At 39.1% G+C, this 19,308-nt stretch overlaps 1 protein-coding gene and 1 long non-coding RNA gene across 2 annotated transcripts in view; one reads left to right on the top strand and one right to left on the bottom strand.

Annotated features, from left to right (window-relative positions):
- The window catches only part of LOC113995955 (contactin-associated protein-like 4), a 208,956-nt gene that overhangs the window by 128,857 nt on the left and 60,791 nt on the right, over positions 1 to 19,308 (bottom strand). The window contains exon 3 of the mRNA XM_027736529.2: positions 720 to 913. Coding sequence (XP_027592330.2) covers positions 720 to 913 — 194 coding nt within the window. The remainder of the gene's footprint in view (positions 1 to 719; positions 914 to 19,308) is intronic.
- On the top strand, positions 11,653 to 16,956 carry LOC120323089. Its single transcript, XR_005563232.1, has 3 exons — positions 11,653 to 11,682; positions 14,656 to 14,714; positions 16,746 to 16,956. It is a non-coding gene; the product is annotated as an uncharacterized LOC120323089 (long non-coding RNA).

Here is a 19,308-nt window from a genome sequence, read left to right as displayed (position 1 = left end):
CCAAGTTGCTAATCATTTGGGATCAAGGAAAGATGCAACCCTTGTATACAACCATATAGTCCACTTTTTCATGTGGATTTTGGGCATCATCTCTCTGGTATTGTATAACCTTTGTTTTCACTAAAATTCACACTAATGATGAGTTTTGCAAGGCTTATTAATTATTATTACTAGCTACAAGGATAATCAGAGATAAATGTCCTCGAGCATCAGAAACTAGGCTCTGAATTTGATGACCAAAAATTAAATATTGCTTTCTTTTTTTTAAATATACTGGGATTTGCTTGGTTAAGATTTTCTTTGTGTTGTTTCATTTTATCCTTACAATTAGATTTAACGTTCCAGAAAAGGTAAAGCAAGTGTTTTGCTTTGTTTTGGTTTTCTTCCCCTAAATAAAAGGCAAATTTCATGCAATGGGATCAACACTTCTGCGAAAAGAACTTTGCCATATATAGCAAGACAAAAGAGATTTTGTAGCACGGTTTTAGTCCTCAAAATAATTCCTTCTGTCTTAGTGGAGTATTGCTACAGCAAGAGTTTTGATGTTTGTTTGCTTTTTTACAGTCTTTCATCTCTCAAAAGCTAAATGACTTTGTATACTTAATTATCTACACACTTCAGGTGTGGTTATTCATATTCCACTGCCTTGCTTAGATTTACAACAAGTCTCTTTTTAAGTCTTCTGCAGAAACTTAATTCTCATTATTGAAAGAACATACCCAAATGCTTTCTTCCTGACGATACTGCTTCCAGTTTCTTCCACTGTCACTGAACATCAGAAGGTAACTTGTTACCCAGTCTGAGCTCCCATAACCACCTTGAGTAGCAACAGCAGTAATTTCGGTTCTTTCGCCGAGATCGATCTGAAGCCATTGATATTTATTGGACACGAGTGGAGACCAGCCACCAGCACCTTAAAAAGAATGAGAAGGAGTGAAATGTATTCCTAAAAATAAGGCTGTTAACACAAAATTTGTATATGTATGTGTATATGACACAAAACTTGCAAAACTAAATCAGTTTATTTGAGTGACCCGATCGAATGAAAGATGTCCTTGTCCAAGGTAGTGGTTTGAAACTAAGTGGTCTTTAATGGTCCTTTCCAACTCAAACTATTCTATGATTCTATGCTTCTAATTCAAGATATAGTTGCACCAAAACTGTCTTGGTGTTATTTAGCAAGTATTATAAAAAGTTATACAAATTACTTGATATTTGTAACCAAATGTAACAAAAGTGAGATCATTGTGAATTGATTCACACCCTTTTTTTCTCTCTCTAAATTCTGCAATGAATTTTACCGAGTAATTTTTAACCAATTAGACCCTTCAAGTCAAAAATTCTGAATTTTGTCTTTTTTATTTTATACATCTCAGTTTTATTTTATGCAGACTAGAAGATCTCCTGAGGCCCTGTCTACTCTGCATGATTCTGCATGATTCTGTTCTGTGAGGCCTGGATACAGAGACTTGCATGTGAAGAAATAAAGACTAGTTGGATGACAAATTTTGCACGTGCCTCTTAAAGTGACCAAGAAATTTGTAGGCAAAACAGTAAGACAGTATGAAGTATACACATGTAGTTCAATCACAGACACAGCCCTTTGCAAACATAAAATTTCACTCAAAACATAAGAACTAAACTCCTCCAGTATTTTAATTAATCAGAAAGACATGCTGAAAGGAAGAAGGACATCATATCAATTCAGTGCTCCCGTGTCTTCCCTTGTTTGTCTATAAAGCTGGGTGGCAAAGGCCATGGCAGGTCTCAAATGATCTCATGAGAAAAAAAATGTTGGTTTACGAAACCGCTTTGCAAAATCTGCAAGTATCTGCAAAATCTGGTGATTTTTATTTGAGAGTAGTGTGACAGAAATTATGAAAGCGTCATTTTGTAAGTACAGATTGAGCTCTAACACAGATAAACACAAGAGGCACCTTGAAAAGTTCTTAAGGCATACATGCACAGAACAAGAACGGATATATCTAGCTCCCACAACAATCACTAAACACTGTCTAATGCAGAAGTAGCTGCAATCCAATCTTATGCTTGAATAGGTTTCAAGATGTAGAAATATTCACAAGCAAAATAACACATATGGTTTACTTCTATTCAGAGTCACGATTCAAGTTCTTAACATTATCTACTCCAGGGAAAAAAAAAGAAAAGGAAAAAGAATTTTTACTTAGGGATGTAAAACTGTCATTTAAATATGGAATAGTGGGAAATCACATGGGTGTTCACAACACAAAAAACGTGAGGTTCATTCTACAGGGCAAAGTAAGTGGAAATACTGAAAGAAATACATACAGTTCCACATATGTAAAATATCTTTGTCCACACATTTATGAGTTAATTAAAACATGATGGGATTAAAACTATGGGTGGAGTTAAATACTGTGTTGATTTTTTAATATTTTTTTCCAAAATTTTAATATTTTTTTCCAAAGCCTTCTCAGAATACTGTGTCACTGGGCAAAGCTTGGTGAAATTTTTGAACTTTCCACTTGAAAGGCAGGGTTATATTCTAGTCAACAGCAGTGGTCTGGCAGGCTGTGCTGAGCACATAATTCTTAAAACCCTTCTGCCAAAAAGCATTTTCGCTTGGTGAAACTGCAGAACTTTATTCAGAATGAAGCGATAGAAGTTATAAAGATGTAAATGAAGATGTAAGTAAAAAATGGCTGAAGAGCAGTTAGTTAGTTATGACAGAACTACTTGCTACCAGCCTGAGGAAGATACTCCTGTCTTTAGTACTGCATTTTCCAGAAGCTTTTGCTAGGCACCATCAGACAGGCTGTCGGCAAACGCCAGGATTAGGAAGCCTGGAAAGAACAGCTTTAGAAACGAGTCCATCACAGCAGCAGCTTCCTGGGATTGAGTGAAGGAGAAAAACAACAACTACTTACGTTTTCTATTGTACAGGTTCTCCCTGAGCTGCGTAGTTCCCCCAACCCACACGGCCCCATTTGGAACCATGTTGTCTCCCCTTCCCAATTGCGGACTCCGCCTCTGCACAAGCAGGATAGGCTGCCTCACCCGCCTCTCCCCAGTCCCTGCTACTGGAACGCGGTCCTTCTGTATCCCCCATTGGTCAGTAGAGCCCTCAAGCCATTCCCTTTTGTGAAGGAACAAGATTCAGGATGGGAGAGGTTCCAGGAGAGGTTCCAGGAGTGGAGAAAAACATACAGCAATTGACAGGACTTTATTATATGGATCTTACAGTTATTATATGGACTTTACTGTTATTATGTGGTTTCAGATATGTATACTGCATTATATCCACACTACACAGTGCACAGCCTGGGCATGCTCAGGCTTGTCATGAGTTCTGCCTGCTCCCTGCTTCCCCGCTCCCCTCTCTGATAGGCTGAAGAAGCTGCAGAGAGGAGACAGTTACCATTCGACCTTTTCTTCCCTGGTTCCTCCCACATTCTGCCCCTTCACCTGTGTCCCTACCCCAGTTTGTTCCCTTGATTGTCTGTCTCATGCCCTACCCCATGTTCTTGCCTTTTCCCTGCCTGAACTCATAAAACCCCGACACCCCTCAATAAAGCATTCCATTTGCACCTCTACCTTGTCTCCGGACCTGTCCGTGCTGTGCCACAGCCCCGTCCCTCCTCAGACCGTGGCACCCTTCCCCCAGACCTTGGCCCAATCACATCCCTTCTTCTTGCCCTCCCCCCGAGCCCACATAAACTGTGGGAGTTTCAAAATAAAGGTCTTTTCGCCTTGGAACCCAGACAAGAAACTTGGCTGCTCTCTCCTGCCAAAGAGGACCACGTGGCTGGGTGCTTCTCTGGGAAACCTCCAGAGGGGAGCCCACATTCAAGCTCTGTTCATTGGTGCCTATCAGCCGGACCCCAACGACACTTTCTACCGTGTAGAGATTTCCTTGGACGTCCCCGGGCACAGGCGACAAAGTGATTCTTGGCTTCCAGCTCAGACAGACTCTGCAACTCAGCACTGGATTTCGACCTACCGAACTCAGAAGGTAGGCCCGCAGCTGTACAGTTCAAGAACTCTATTTTATCACATTCATGGGGGCTCTATCTTCAAAGTGGGAGCGCGACACTTACAAATGCTTAAAAGGTCTTATTTATTTGCATGGACACCTGTTAGACAAGGACTCTTTAAAAGCACTGATTAAATGGATTTTAAACACAACCACGTGCTACCCAGCCCCGTATCATACCAGGAATGGGACATATTAGGACGTGAATTATGGAGTGCTATACAGGTAAATGATTCTTTAGCTATGCCCGGCTAGCTGAGTCCGTAGAGCATGAGACTTTTAATCCCAGGGTCATGGGTTAATGTTCCACGTTGGGTGCTAATTAACAGAGCATGAATGTGGGCTCCCTGCTGGAGGTTTCCCAGAGAAGCACCCAGCCACGCGGTCCTCTTTGGTAGGAGGAGAGAGCAGCCAAGTTTCTTGTCTGGGTTCCAAGGCGAAAAGACCTTTATTTCAAAACTCTCACCGCAACATGCTGCACTACATTCCATAGAAAGAAGAGAAGGAAGCACAGATACACAGTGTCCTAATGCCAGCTAATGTTAGTTGATTTGAGGGATTACAGTAAAGATGCAGTCCAGAAGCCACGTGTCAGCCCTCTAGTGACCAATGCAACATAAGACCCATGCAGAATAACCACGGAGCAAAAGCAGCATAGAATCATAGAATCATAGAATCATAGAATCATAGAATCATAGAATCATAGAATCAGCTGGGTTGGAAGGGAACTCCGAGACCATCAAGTCCAACCCTTGATCCAACCCCACTGTGGTTCCCAGCCCATGGCACTGATGCCACATCCAGTCTCATCTTAAAAACCTCCAGGGACGGAGAATCCACCACCTCCCTGGGCAGCCCATTCCAATGGCTGAGCACCCTCTCTGGAAAGAAATTCTTCCTAAAATGCACAATGCCTTCAACAAAGTGAAGTCACAGCCTGGACCACCACTCAGAAACTGCAATATGTTTCCTGAAGCACTGCAATGCTCTGGTTCACACGATGCTTTCGTCTGCCAAAGGCTCCTCAGGAGCTCTCCCGTCTGACTGTCCAACAGCCAGCTGTCCTCCCAGCATCTGCCTGCTCCTGCACCAGCACAGAGAGGAAAAAATACGTACTCTTCAAACATATATCCTACCAGACAAGAGCCAGAATAATCACAGACCTGCAGTAAACACCAGTAGAGCATGTTAGCTCCTCACCCAGGGTTTTATCATCTGTTTTACAGTGTCCTGTCCTTGCAGCAAGACTGATGAGTGTGACAAATTGCAGTCACTTTTTGTTGTGACTGGCTGCATAATAGGTGTCAGAAGGATCTTGTTGAAAACCAGAAAGGTTTGCCAGATGTTTGTGCTACATGGTGTGGATGTTTCTGGAGAGATCTGGAAGGAGATCTCCTAAAGAGACTCTGTGGGGAAGCAAATAAATCCATGGAGTGCAACACACTCGTGTGTTCATCAAGACTTTGACAAAATACATGAACACACAGAGACACGCTAAGATTTACAGGAATGTAATTTTGTGCTCCTTAAACTTCCTGAATAATTGACTTCGAATTCTTCACTTTAACTCTCTAACTTTTCTTTTTACCCGTGTCATTTATCTAAATCACACATTTTCTTCAGTTATTGAGTGTGCATTCTAACAGTCACTAACGAAACATCTTTTGTTGTGAACTAACATCAAATCAGAAAAATAATGTTCACAGGGGAGACAACCTGTATCTAGAGTTGTTTTGTTGGTTTTTTTTTAACTTTGTCTCAGAAAGTGTTTAACCCTCTTTATTTTCCACTATCTCTTGCCAATATTGAGGTTATTTTGCATGCACCATGTCAAAAAACCACATTCAATCTGGCAAAGCATGCAAATTTCATGCTTGATTCCTGTTAAAACCCCCAAGCATTGCAGAGTTACTTTTTATGAAGAACATGCTGACTTGAAGCTGAACATACAGCTAATACATAAAATGTTTTTCTTTCATTTACTATCCCTATTTTAACTTTTGAACACCAATGCTTATAAAACACATTTGTACACATGTGGTGTAATTCTCTTTAAAGCACACTAATTTACTGAACACAGTTAGCAACCTCGTACTCCTTCATTTTATGTGATATTCATAAATAAACTGATTACTAAATGATGAAAAAATGTCCTAATATTTTGATATTTTGATATTTTTAACACATTAAAATTGATTAGATTAAAACTGAAGCAATCATGCATCTTTTGTTTTTCAAATTTTCCTATAAATTTCTATTACTCTTGATTTCTGTTTCTTCAGTCTCTTCAATTGTCAAACAATAAACAAGATTGCTGACTGTAAGCTGTCCTGGATGTTGGCACTAAATTTACAGGAGACAACCTGCTTTCCTTCAGATAGCCTGTATTTCTAGACTTCCATTCTTATGCACTTCATATGTAGTTTAAATTCTATTATATTATTTTCCTTGCTTCTGGAGGCAAAATATCTTCTGCCTTCCTCCATGACCATGAATATAAACACATCGAAACACTGAATGGGCACTATTTCATTATTCTGGCTCTTGTCTAGTAGGATATGTGTTTAAAGAGTATGTATTTTCATAATTCCTTAGCTTCACTGGGGTGACCATACCATTATCACTAAGACATTGAAAACAGAAAAAAAAAATCAGCAAGATTAGCAAGCAGTTACAAAGGAATAAAACTAGAAATCGCTGAGGAAAAGGTCCAAAAACTCAAATCCTCAACAGAAAGAGTATTGCTACAGTGGATCTGGAGTGCTATATGAGGTTTAAAACTTGACCTTTCCGGTAGAAAATGTATTAGGTGATACTTAAGCTTCTCAAACTGGCTCTCTGTGGTCATCAGGCTGCCAGGCCCCTTTTGCTTCATTATAAAAGCTCTGAACTACGTAGAATAGAAACTGGTTTAAAGATTTCCCCTTGGTATGAACAGCACCCCACTTTTTGCTTCTCCTGCTCTATAACTACCATTGTCTGTGTTGTTAAGTAAAGCACAAAGCAGTTCACACTCATATAATGAACTCACAGTTCATTATATCAGCACCACCATTTAAACCACTTTCAAATTCAGTCAATTTTGTGCATATTTAATTGCAGTAAGTCCAAGCAAAGCATATTAGTAAAAGTCCAGGTTTAAAACTAACACACATAAGAAAGGATGCTTTCTTTTGATTAATCAAACTCTGTAATTCCCATATGGATCATTTAATAGAAGCTGGTTTTAATTCAAGTCAATAAAGCTGCATCAGGGATGAATTTGCCTCTACTTATTACAAAGTTGATTTTCTACACGAGAATATCTGACAACTGAGGCTTCCTAGGCTTTAAAAAGTCAAATGAAGTGTTTTACAATATTCAACCCCCACTAAAGCACCAAAGTAAGAAGTCATTTCATTTCTCAAGCTGAAAGGCAAGGCACCATCTTTCATAAATCGAGAACTATAAAACTGTAGGTTTATACTTTGATAAAGAGTACAAGGGTTTTGTTCTCTAAGAGTTTATTGACTGATGAGAAGGATGGGGAGGAGGGGGCAATGTCTGATAAATGGTGCTGATGCATTGCTACCAGGTGACAGCCCTCTGGGACCCTTAAAAAAGTGTCTAGAGTAGAAGTACTGCTTGGATCAAATGCTTGGTTTTTTTAGATTTTAGTTCTCTTATGCTTAAATCAGGCAATTCAAGAAATAGAGCTCATGCATTTAGAAACTCGCATTTGTTAGCCCAACAAAGTGCCAGAAAAGTAATTATCAGGAAGAACCTAAACAGTCAAAGATTCCAATCAATCTAAATCACAACTTGGCCAGTTTTTCAGACAGGCTATGAAAAACCTATTACAACAAAGCTGTTCTGAGTGGTATTTCAGTGATAAAACAGGGATATAAGCCTCAAAATTTGAAACCAGGGAAAGTAAAACTTAGAAGAGATGAGGGACCCTGAGCTATGAATAAGAAATACTGGACACAGTATCGTTTTTTTAACAGAGATGGAAAGTGGCAGACAGGGGCACCTAGATCAGAAGCCAGTTCTTCAGGAACCGCTTCATATATAAAATTTCTGCATGGTAATGTTCAACCACATTTTATGAGAGCTGCTTCATCTTTTGCTTTTGATCTGTAGCAGGATGCTCTGTCTGTGCAGGTAAAACAGGTTGAACTCTACCATATTTTCACAAGATATCATTTATGGATAGAGAAGCAGGATTACACTCTTTTTGGTGCTGAAAGACACACTGAAGAATGCCAACACCAGTCTGTCTCCTCGATCTCAAAGCTAAACATTCTTTGCAGTTTCCCCTCTATTTCAGTATGGTTTAAATCTGATTCTGAAAGCTATAATGAGTTAACTTTGTGGTCAAGAAATGAGTGGAGAATTCTTGCCTCTTAAAATCTGAATAATGAGAGGAATTTATCTGACTAATTTCCGGAAGTAAGTATAGAAATAACAGTTACTTTTTGGCTTATCAGTGTAAGAAAGCTGTATTTTTTGAGCAGTATTTCACAGGTGTGCATAGGAATGCAGAGCTTTGTCAATGGGAACCAGAACTACTAAAAAAAACCAGCAAATTTTGAGCAAGATAGAACAGAAAAAGAGCTATATAAATGCTTCAGTCAGACAGTTTTCTAAGGGAGGTCGGTTTAGCAACTACTTCAGTGACCTCAAAGGCAGAGCAAGCTTAATCTTGTAGGAAGGTCTAACTTAATTTTAAGATCTTCTGAAACTAAGTATCAGTGGAAAAAACAGGTATGATCTTAGAAGAGAAGGAGCAATTGCATTTATTTTTTCAAATGTCAGAATATTTAATATATAAGGAACTTAACTTTCAGAATTGTGACAGGCGTTATAGAATGAATATTAGGTTTAATAATAACTTGTGACAAGTACAACTTACTATGTCAAGAGACGTTTCAGAGGCATTTTGGATTTGAATCAGTGCAACAAAAAGACACTAAGAAATGGTATTAATAATGACAAACTTTGATCTACTTTGCTTCAGGGAGTCAGAACAAGGTAGGTAACTTTATTTTACCCTCCCTCTTCTGTGTTAATAGCAACTGTTGAATGAGTGAGTGAGTCAGTGAATCCCATTTTACATTTCATCTTCAGAAGGCTCTGAATACATTTCTCCTCAATTAATCATTATGTAAATACATCAAGGGAGCTATTTGGATAAACTGACATAGTTTATCAAAAGAACTCATTGGCAATGATTCAAAGACCTATCAAAGCCACTACTTTTTGCTGGGATTTTTTTATCACCAGCACACCACAAAGCACTGTGAACAAGTGGTCTACACTGAGCAGCACCTCTTCTGTGAGTTGGAAAGCCCAAGTTTGAGTAAAAAATTCTTCTATAGGTAATGAAGCTGTAATTGTGTAGGATATACTCTGAGTCACCCTGAGTTGCTCCTGCAGTATATTAAAAAGGTGTGTCTTTTTTTCTCCAGCAGCAGAAAGGTACTAGAAAAATGTCCTTCCAAAAGACTTGCACTGGGAAAAAGTTCTTGTTCTTCACAGCCAATGTTTCCTGGGAAAAATCATTTTGGAACCGTGTCAGTTCATTGCAACATTTACATCATTCTTGGATATTACCATCCACTTTTACTTCAACAGCAAACTATCTCCCTTACTAGGATTTAGGTACTTCACATAGATAGCAGGTATATTCCTTTTTGGCACATATTCTGACAATAGTCCAAGGCTGAAAGTAAGACTGGACTTAATCTGAGAGATTGTATCATTCTTAGGAAAAGGTACTCATGAAATTGTGCTGTCCTCTTTTCTTTCTCTAGCCTCTGGGCATATCCAGGTTTAAGATGCTATATTAGTAAATCCTGCTGCGCGTGAAGTTTGATTCACTACTTTTAATCTTTAACCTTCTCTCTCTCTTTTTCTCCATCAGTGAAGTGAGGATCATTTACACCTCATCATTGTGAATTTTACCTGAGGAGCTCTTTTTGTTCACAGGTAGGTGATGCATAGAAAACTTCCTGGGGAAAACTAAAACAAAAAAAGATCTCACTACCACCATCTTTCTACACCACTGAGTTTAAGCAGCACTCTCATTTAAAGTTCTGTACTGATGTGATTTCTACTTGTATATTATATCAGCTAATATAAACCAAATGGAGTGGAAATGGAAAATACGTATTTATTGTATAAATATTTGTTACAACGAAACAAAGAAAACAATATCTCTAACTCAAATACACTGTTCATCACAATTTGATAAACTTACTCAACTCCTTTCAGGCTAATAACTTTTTACATGTTCTTTACATATCAGCTGCTTTCACTGAACCGTCTATCCTTGTTTTCTTCAGTGGTCTTGCCCAATTTTATGCAAAAACAAAATTTGAAACCAAATTAAACCTGGTTCTTTTGCATTTAGCACTGTTCACTTCAGGCTAGTGTGCCATCCCAATATTTTACTGACTCTGGTCAAAAAATTAAAATAAAAGGAAAGCAAGCTTAAAATATTCTGTATTGATCAGTTTGCCTTAGTATATGTGGCACAAGAAGACTGTGAGTTTTAAATATTTGCCACTGTGACAATTTCTCATTATGTTTTCCAGGGTAATTAAATCAAATTTCCTAATTCCAGCTACAAGCTTCAGTGATGTGAATTACACCAAAACACAAAAATAAGTCTACCCAGATTATATTTCTCTGATCCTGACATTCATTTATGGTTTGTGTTCCCGTCTTCTTAAATATAAATCCACCTCTGTAATTTTAATAGGAAGTACTGGCTTTATAAGAGCAGATTGGTACAGGTATGGAATAATTAATTTTTTTTTTATACTGTCCTGTAAAAGAGGTAAAGAATGTTTCAGATATTCTTGTATTTCCTTGAGCATTTGCACACTGCTTTGAAGAGTGCTAAACAGCAATGTCAGTCAACTGTAAAAAGAATGGCAACAAATTGAAAAATAATTGAATATAATAATAATAATAATTGAAAAATAATACCAAACTAAATCCTAAATAACTAGATATATCATCTCTAGTTGTACTTAGCAGAGGGATATGTTTGTATACTTTGTCAGAAAATGAGCAAGACAGTAACTTTGAGCAGATGAACATGTTTGCTCCTGTTCTTTTTACCACTGCTTTAACATCAATCCTCCATAATTCACTTTCACTTCTGGAAATTCTATTTCAGCCTTGAAAACGCTGATTCACTGACTTTGGCACCCGTTTCAGCACACATGGTGCATTTAGTCCAGCAAAGCAAACAGATCAAATATTGACACCTGCAGTTTCCAAGCAAAAATACTCCAAGTGCGTATATTTAAAACAGAAAATCTCTGTTTTATTTTCATTATTGTGGGTATAAATTACTCCAGCTATCAGCAGGGGAATGCTGGCCAACTCCATCTGCTTGTGGGCCTGCATGAAGATCTGACACACACAAAGAGAACATGGTTTTTTAAGAGAACGGGTGCAGCACCATCTTTCTGGTCCTTAAAAATCTTATGTACACAAGATTATGAATATCCTGCACTAGTGATCCATAACTCCACTGAAATGTCTGGTCTGATTCCATTTTGACTTTGTGTAAGGCACGAGTGTCACAATCTGCCTGTACCAGTGGAGTTCCATTTCTGTACATTTGTGAGCTCCTTGACCTGACAAGCACCCAAAAAGATGAGATGAAACTGGTTAGTGCAACATCTCGTACACATACAATATTATCCTAATTTGGTGTTTGATTCCCAGCATTCTGTTCACTTATAGAATCATAGAATCAGCTGGGTTGGAAGGGAACTCCGAGACCATCAAGTCCAACCCTTGATCCAACCCCGCTGTGGTTCCCAGCCCATGGCACTGATGCCACATCCAGTCTGTCCTTAAACACCTCCAGGGACGGAGAATCCACCACTTCCCTGGGCAGCCCATTCCAATGCCTGATTACCATCTCTGGAAAGAAATTCTTTCTAATATCCAACCTACCCCTCCCCTGGCACAGCTGCAGACCCAGCCCTCTTGTCTTGCTGAGAGTTGCCTGGGAAAAGAGACCAACCCCCCCGGCTCCCCCCTCCTGTCAGGGAGTTGCAGAGAGTGAGGAGGTCTCCCCTGAGCCTCCTCTTCTCCAGGCTGAGCCCCCCCAGCTCCCTCAGCCTCTCCTCCCAGCACTTGTGCTCCAGTCCCTTCCCCAGCCTCGTTGCTCTCCTCTGGCCCTGCTCCAGCCCCTCCATGTCCTTCCTGAGCTGAGGGCCCAGAACTGGACACAGCACTCCAGGGGTGGCCTCACCAGTGCTGAGTCCAGGGCAAGAATCACTTCCTTGGCCCTGTTGGCCACCCTGTTCCTGAGCCAGGCCAGGATCCATTGGCCTTCTTGTCCCCCTGGGCACACTCTGGCTCCTGTTCAGCTCCCTGTCCATCCCCACTCCCAGCTCCCTTCCTGCCTGGTTGCTCTCCAGCCCCTCTGTCCCAGCCCGTGGGGCTGCCGGGGGTTGTTGTGGCCAAAGGGCAGGACCCGGCCCTTGGCCTGGTTGAACCTCATCCCCTTGGAATCAGCCCAACTCTCCAGCCTGTCCAGGTCCCTCTGCAGAGCCCTCCTGCCCTCCAGCTGATCCACACTCCCCCCCAGCTTGGTGTCATCTGCAAATTTGCTGATGGTGGACTCAATCCCCTCATCTAAATCATCAGTAAAGATATTGAACAGAACTGGGCCCAACACTGATCCCTGGGGACACCACCAGTGACAGGATGCCAAGTGGATGCAGCTCCATCCCCACCACTCTCTGGGCCTGGCAAATGTCTGTCACATGACACAGCACTTTATTCATTTGCATCTATTGATGACACATCATGCCAGATCCTCAGCTGGAATGGAAAGTTAGTATAACTCTTCTTAAGTCACTCTGTTTAGTTTCCAATCATCTTTTCCACACTGATTTGAATGTTGAAATGTTGATAACAGAAATTTATTGTGGAGCTTTCAGAAAGTCATGATTTGACTAATCATTTACCTTCTATGGTTTAATATTCCCACTCATAAAAAAGAACTAAAAATAAGATGCACTATTCTTCTTCAAATCCGAGTAAATTTCTGGTTTTGTGTATTTGTGCAATATCTGTGTTTTTCACAATTCATGGATTATGATGTCAATACTTCACCACATAATGTGGAAGTAAGCCCTCAGGAGTAAGAAGAGATTTGAACATTTCAAAATAAAGAAGGACAAACAGCATTCACTCCTGACTCAGTTTTGTTGGCATAAACCCTGAGAGGATAAGTATTATGATTAGAAAAAATAACATAGGGAAAATAGAATTCAGCCAGACTAATGGAATTTCATGATCAATAAATATAATCACATCTGGCTTGATTATCAGAAGATAACATCTCTGTTGGTTAAATGCTTAAATGATAAGTAGTACAGCTATAAATATTAGCAGAGTTTTATTATTGTTTCATACAACTTTGGAGGACATTTATTAATTAAGGTACCTAACAATGAAGAAAAACTGCAGTTCCACTCATTTAAATTTCATCCCTGGAACAAGGTTTTATTTTTCAGCAATCTGGATTTTTTTTATTTTTTTTCCCACAGTATTATAATGACATTAGTCCTCATTTGTGATTTTCAAAAATATCATTATAATGTTTATGAAACTAAATCAACCAACCTCAACAGCCAAATGAGAAATTCAGGGATTTAATATTTGCATCAGCTTTAAGACAACTGGTGTATAACTAATGCATAACTAAGCTGTATTATTTATAAAACATTTAACTTAAAAGCTTTTCTCACACTAAAAATTGTGTATTTATGCATATTCAGATCCCATCTTTTTAGAGCATCATAGCTTCTTGTAATGACAGTCATTATGGAGAGCAGAACTACTGGAATCAGGTTATATAATATATGTAAAAATAAATAAATCATAGTAGTTGTTATGTAGAAAAGTTTCCACAGCTTTCAGAAGAATAATATTCCTGCTGTAAACCTTGATGAATTTCACAATGTAACTTCTGCAGGCTACTATCATTCCAACTCTATTTTTTTTTTCATAAATATTAAAATATTTAAAACATTACACAGAATTCTTTTTAAGGAACAGACAAAATGCAACTTAATGTAAGCCAGTGCAACTTATTAATATTTACACAGTATTTTCTTTCTTTTAAATATTGATTTTGTGAACTGTCATTCTTTAGCATGAGTCTGATGAACGGGGAGTTAATCCAATATCAGCAATTACCCATTGTATGTATATAAGTTATGCATCATATATATACATATATATAAATCATATATATATATATATACTAAAAAAAGAGAAGCTGACAGTATTCACCAGAAAATCAGTTATATACACACACACATCTCCTCAAGTCCCTTAAATTTTAAAAAATATATTACTTATTTGATTTAGAAATGTCAGGTGGCTAAGAAATGTACATTACTAACTGGATTGCACCTGGAATTATGAACTCAAGAACTCATTTCTATTTAGTCCTGGGTAGCCTGAAGAGATTTAGTCAAAGATCAAGGTCAAACTGGTTAAAAGCTCTTTAAGAATAAAAACACACTGTCTGCCTCTAAGAGATGTGAATTTGGAGCATGAAACTTCTGAGCTGTTATGCTGTCCACCTGATAACATTTTATTTTTTGGTTTCGCAGATTTCTGTCTTTATGAAGAAATTTTGTCTACTTAAGCAGAGGAATGAAGATGTAGTCAGGTAAAGATTTCTTCACATTGAAAACTAATATTTAGAGAAAATTGATCTTTGGTATTAAATAAGTAAATGACAGGGAAACTGATAATTAATAATTAAAGGAAAATAGTTTATTAATTATTCGCTAATATTTGAATCTTTTTTTTCAGTTCTCATTTGTAAAAAGAAACAACCTTTACTGTGTGACCACTCTTTTCTTTTACTGGGCTATAACAAAACCAGAAGCTAAACAACAGGGAATCATTTCCAATTGCTTTTGCCAGAATGTTAGTTTTATAGTTGTGCAATAATAACGGTGTTGACAGAGTGTAGAAAGTGTCAAATACTGCAGTTTTTTGAAGAGATTATATTCTCCCTACCAAGGCTAAACTAGTCTCATATCTTAAGAAAAGACCAAAATAGTAGCCAAAACTTCACAAAAAAGCATATGACACCCTTCAACAATTATGCCAGCAAATGAAAAGGAATGCAGATATAGCACATAAAATTTGGATAGGGAGGTCAATATGATCTTAATGTTGATAATCAAATTTAACTGGAATTCTCAGCAAAAAGACAATTTCAAACAGAAATAAAGCTGCTCTCCTAGTCAGACCATAATGCTGCAGCAATGCAGCAGATGTTACATTAAAATAGGGTGTTTAAAAAGTCAGATTCCACAAAGGTATTTGTTGGAAAGCAGTGTAATAAGCTCTTCCAGTTTTGCCATCAGAGACATTTTATCCGATACCTCTCATCTCCCACTTAATGCAGGCAGACACCAAATAACACATAGCAGGTTGCCCAAGTTCTTCTAGCTGTAAAATTTTTATGTGTTTCACATATTAAAGTTTCATGGAGGAGCTTTTCCTCTGGCAGGTAATTAGGACTTTTAGAAAGCTATTAACATATAACTATTTCAAATAAAAAACCCTAAGAATGTTCTATTCTCCAACACTGGTACAGGGTATACCCACAGTATCACAGCCCTATCTGGGAGTGAGAGGGAGGAAGTTAAATTGAATGCTTTTCTAAACTACACTAATACAGAATGACTTTGGGTAATTTTAAAATGGTAAAATCAAATTTACAAATATATGATACTCTATACAAGTGTATGATACTCTTACTTATCTACACTTGGGTAGCAGAGTGTTGATGGTTCAGAGGACAAAGTATAGTCTCTAGAAAAAAAACAACCAGAAATATTATGTTGTTGGTTTTTTTTTCTTATCTAGTATCTGCCAATACACTATATGAGCTACTGCAGACATCAGAGATCTGATAGCTAAAATTCCATTTTCAACTCCTATTCCTTAAGTAATTTAGCACTAGTAAGTACATTCTATTTTACCAAATAGGATAATATATAAATGGGCTTGGAATGGGCCACAAATCAATCCCAAACCTGACCACAGCTGATCATATTATGGGAGCCTTTTACAGCTGGATGTCAGCTCGGAATGTGGATTGCCCAACCATAGCTTGCCAAGAACTGACAAGCTCCTTCCTCCCTTATTAAGTTACAAGAAATTGAAAAGATATAGATCTGGATTCCAAATTCACTGATCTGTAAAAAAGGTAGGGAGAATTACATTATAGGAAATCTTGGTGGTATGGTTTATTATTAAGGTTATCCATTATTTCCAGGTATTTCAAATTCTGCCAGACTTATAACTACAGTGAATTCTTTAGTGTTTCGGGCTTATTCTCTTCCTTTTTCCAGTTGGGGTTTTTTTTGGGGGGGGTGAAGGGGGTTGTGTTTTGTGTTTGGTTTTTTTTTTTAGTCTGAAAAATGCCTTCAGCAATTCTAATGTTTATATCAGGATTTTGCTAGTTATCAGGTGACTAGTATGTGTCAAGAGTATGAGCTTTTTTCCCTTTTTTTTTGTCAACCACTGCATTTGGCTGACAGATAAAATGGAAAAAATAATCAAGCTTTGTTATTAAGTAACCCTGAAAGGTCTGCCTGCACTGGTCCACTGAAGAAGTGCTGCTGAGATTTATGGGCTACCACCAGGTACCAGAATTGAAATGAGGAAATTTATTTTGCAGTTCATTTGCCCCTGTTTCCTTTATATGATGGGAAGACAGAACGAGAAGACATGGGGACAGAGAACATTGTGACTTGAACTGGACTTCAGTTAGAGAGTTTGACATAACTGCATCAAATTCATCATAAATACTTCACGTGTGAAAATACGAAGAAAGTCTTTAAGTAAGCTGAAACCAGAAAATGGTAATGAATGACACAGAAAGAATAAATTGTGATCCTAGAAAGCATATGTTGAGTTTGGGGTTTTTTGTACATTTCAGGAATAAACATGGATGTTATGAGGTGAAAAAAAAGATTAGAGATTGCACAAATGGAAGATAAACTGATATTGCCAGTAGGCAATTTTATAACACAGATGAAGATACTAAGTTACAATTTGCTTTGGATTCAATGAGACGTCGAAGGCTCGTTGGTTCCAAAACTGAATCAGTTGCAGGTAACTTCAATATCCATAGGGATTTTGAGGTAAGAAATGTATTCTGATGACTACTTTCATGGCAGGATATCCTGGATCTGCAAGGTCACTTCTTACATGTAACAGTCAACCAGGAGCAGTCCTTTAAATCTGGTTTGAATGTCTGGTAGTTCGACTGGGAAACTGAGTCCTGGAAACCTGGATTAAAGGCCAGAAGGACATTTGGGACCATGTAAGCCGAAACTGCCTCAGCAAGTAGAAGCTATGAAATAATTGTGCCTTTGCCTCTTCTGATCTCAGAAATTGTGTAAAGTTAGGGAACTTGGTGTATAAGGCACGTGAAAGTACTTAAGAGCTAAAGCAGATGGAATACAGCCAGAAACTGCACTGGGAATATTGCCTTCTCTAAAGCAAAATTTTGGCATTCAGAAAGTTCTTCCTGTTTGTAATTATGTATGTCCTCTCAGAATAAGGCTCCAGCTGCTTCAGATTCTGCCACTTAGGTCAAACAGTCCAGCAGTATTGATGCTACCATTCCCGGTGTTATAATTCCATGTGCCAGAAATCCCAGTTCAGCCTGAACCTTCCCAAATTCTTCCTGGTTTCTTCACTGCTCCCAGGCCCAGAAAACGATGGATACCTGAGGGAGAACTGCTTAACAGTGGCTCACAAAGTCTCACTCAGTCTTTGGGACTAAAGTGAAAGACACAGATCAGTCACACGGACGAATTTGGAAACATTTTTAAGAATTCTGAGAAATACGAACACACGCGACTTTTCTGGATCCGTGAGAGAAAAAACATCTTGCATGCTCTTAGGAAATGAGAACAGAGCCATGGTGGGTTTTGTGCTCTCTCACTTTAGTGTTGTGCTGGTTTGAGACCCCCAAAAATCCAATTTCCAAGTCCAAGCCCCCCTCCCACAATTTGTTGCAGTGTGAGAGGTTTTTCCAGACATAACACAACTCAGTACTGGGGGAAGGGAATTAAATTACAGTTTATTATACAAATAAATACTATAAGACATTATATACACAATTCTAACTATCTGTCCTATGGTAAAGCAATATAATTACATTAGACCAAGTCCTTCCTCTCCCTCCAGTAAAAGTTCAGAAGGGAAGAAGGAAAGATCCTTTCCACTTTCAGGGCAGCAGTGTCTCTCCTCTTCAATGTAGCAGCCGTAGCTGGATTTGTCGTAGCTGGAAGATTTCTCTCTCCATTACAATACAAGGGGGTCTTCTCTCACCCTTCTCAGCCCTTCAGCTCCAACCAAAGGTCTCTCCCGTGGGCTGCAAAGCAGGGACAAAACTCGCTTCACCACGGTCATATCAAAAATTGCAGGGGCATCTTCGTGAAAGTCCCTTCCTCAGGGGATTCAAACTCCTCCTGACTCAGAATGTTTAGGGCAGCTCTCAGTTCAGTCTTTGCCCCAAGCATTCTACCAGAGCTCCTTTGCTCTGTCTCAAACTGCCAGCGTGGCAACAGCAGGGGGGCAAGGCCATCTCCTCTGCATTCCGTCCTGGTCCAGCTCTCAGGATGCCTCTGAGCTCTCAGCTCTTCTCTCTCTCCCTTCCTAGCTGCTGCTGCATTTTGAGACTCCCTAAGAATTTGGAAGTCCACCCCTCCTCTCTAGGAGGTCTCAGGGTTTTGGGAAAGTAATTCAGTCTTGCCCCCAAAACAGTTTCTGCTGAGTTTTCTCTGCTTTGTTGCCAGCTCTCTCTCCTACAGGAACATCTCTGTGTCTCCCAGCCTGTCTATGTGCCATCTCTGCTGCTTGTTATCACTTCTGGCTCTCGGCCACAGTTCTCTGTTCAGTGCTGCTCCGCCACCACTTTCAGTGTCTTCTGCTGCCCACTCACAGTGGAGAAACTCCCCCAGCCTTTGACCACGGCACCTGATCCAGTTTTAACACTGTTCTGGGCTTCCACAGCTCCCAGTAGGGCTCCTGGCCCTTCTCCCCTCGTGGCCTAAAACATGGCTACATCTCTTCCAACTACATCATCTCTTCCAGTCTGTTATACGTTGATTTCAAAGGAACAAAATGTAGCTTGCGATTGGCCCTACACCCAGAAACAACACCCTCACGAGGGGTTACCACTTTCTAACTCCAGGGGAAAACACTTTTTACCCTAGGACAACTCTGAA

Source organism: Pipra filicauda, unplaced genomic scaffold (assembly GCF_003945595.2).
Source record: "Pipra filicauda isolate LSUMZ 115617 unplaced genomic scaffold, ASM394559v2 scaffold107_size2268652_pilon, whole genome shotgun sequence".
NCBI classification, from domain to species: Eukaryota; Metazoa; Chordata; class Aves; order Passeriformes; family Pipridae; genus Pipra; species Pipra filicauda.
This window is presented reverse-complemented; position numbering and strand designations above follow the sequence as displayed.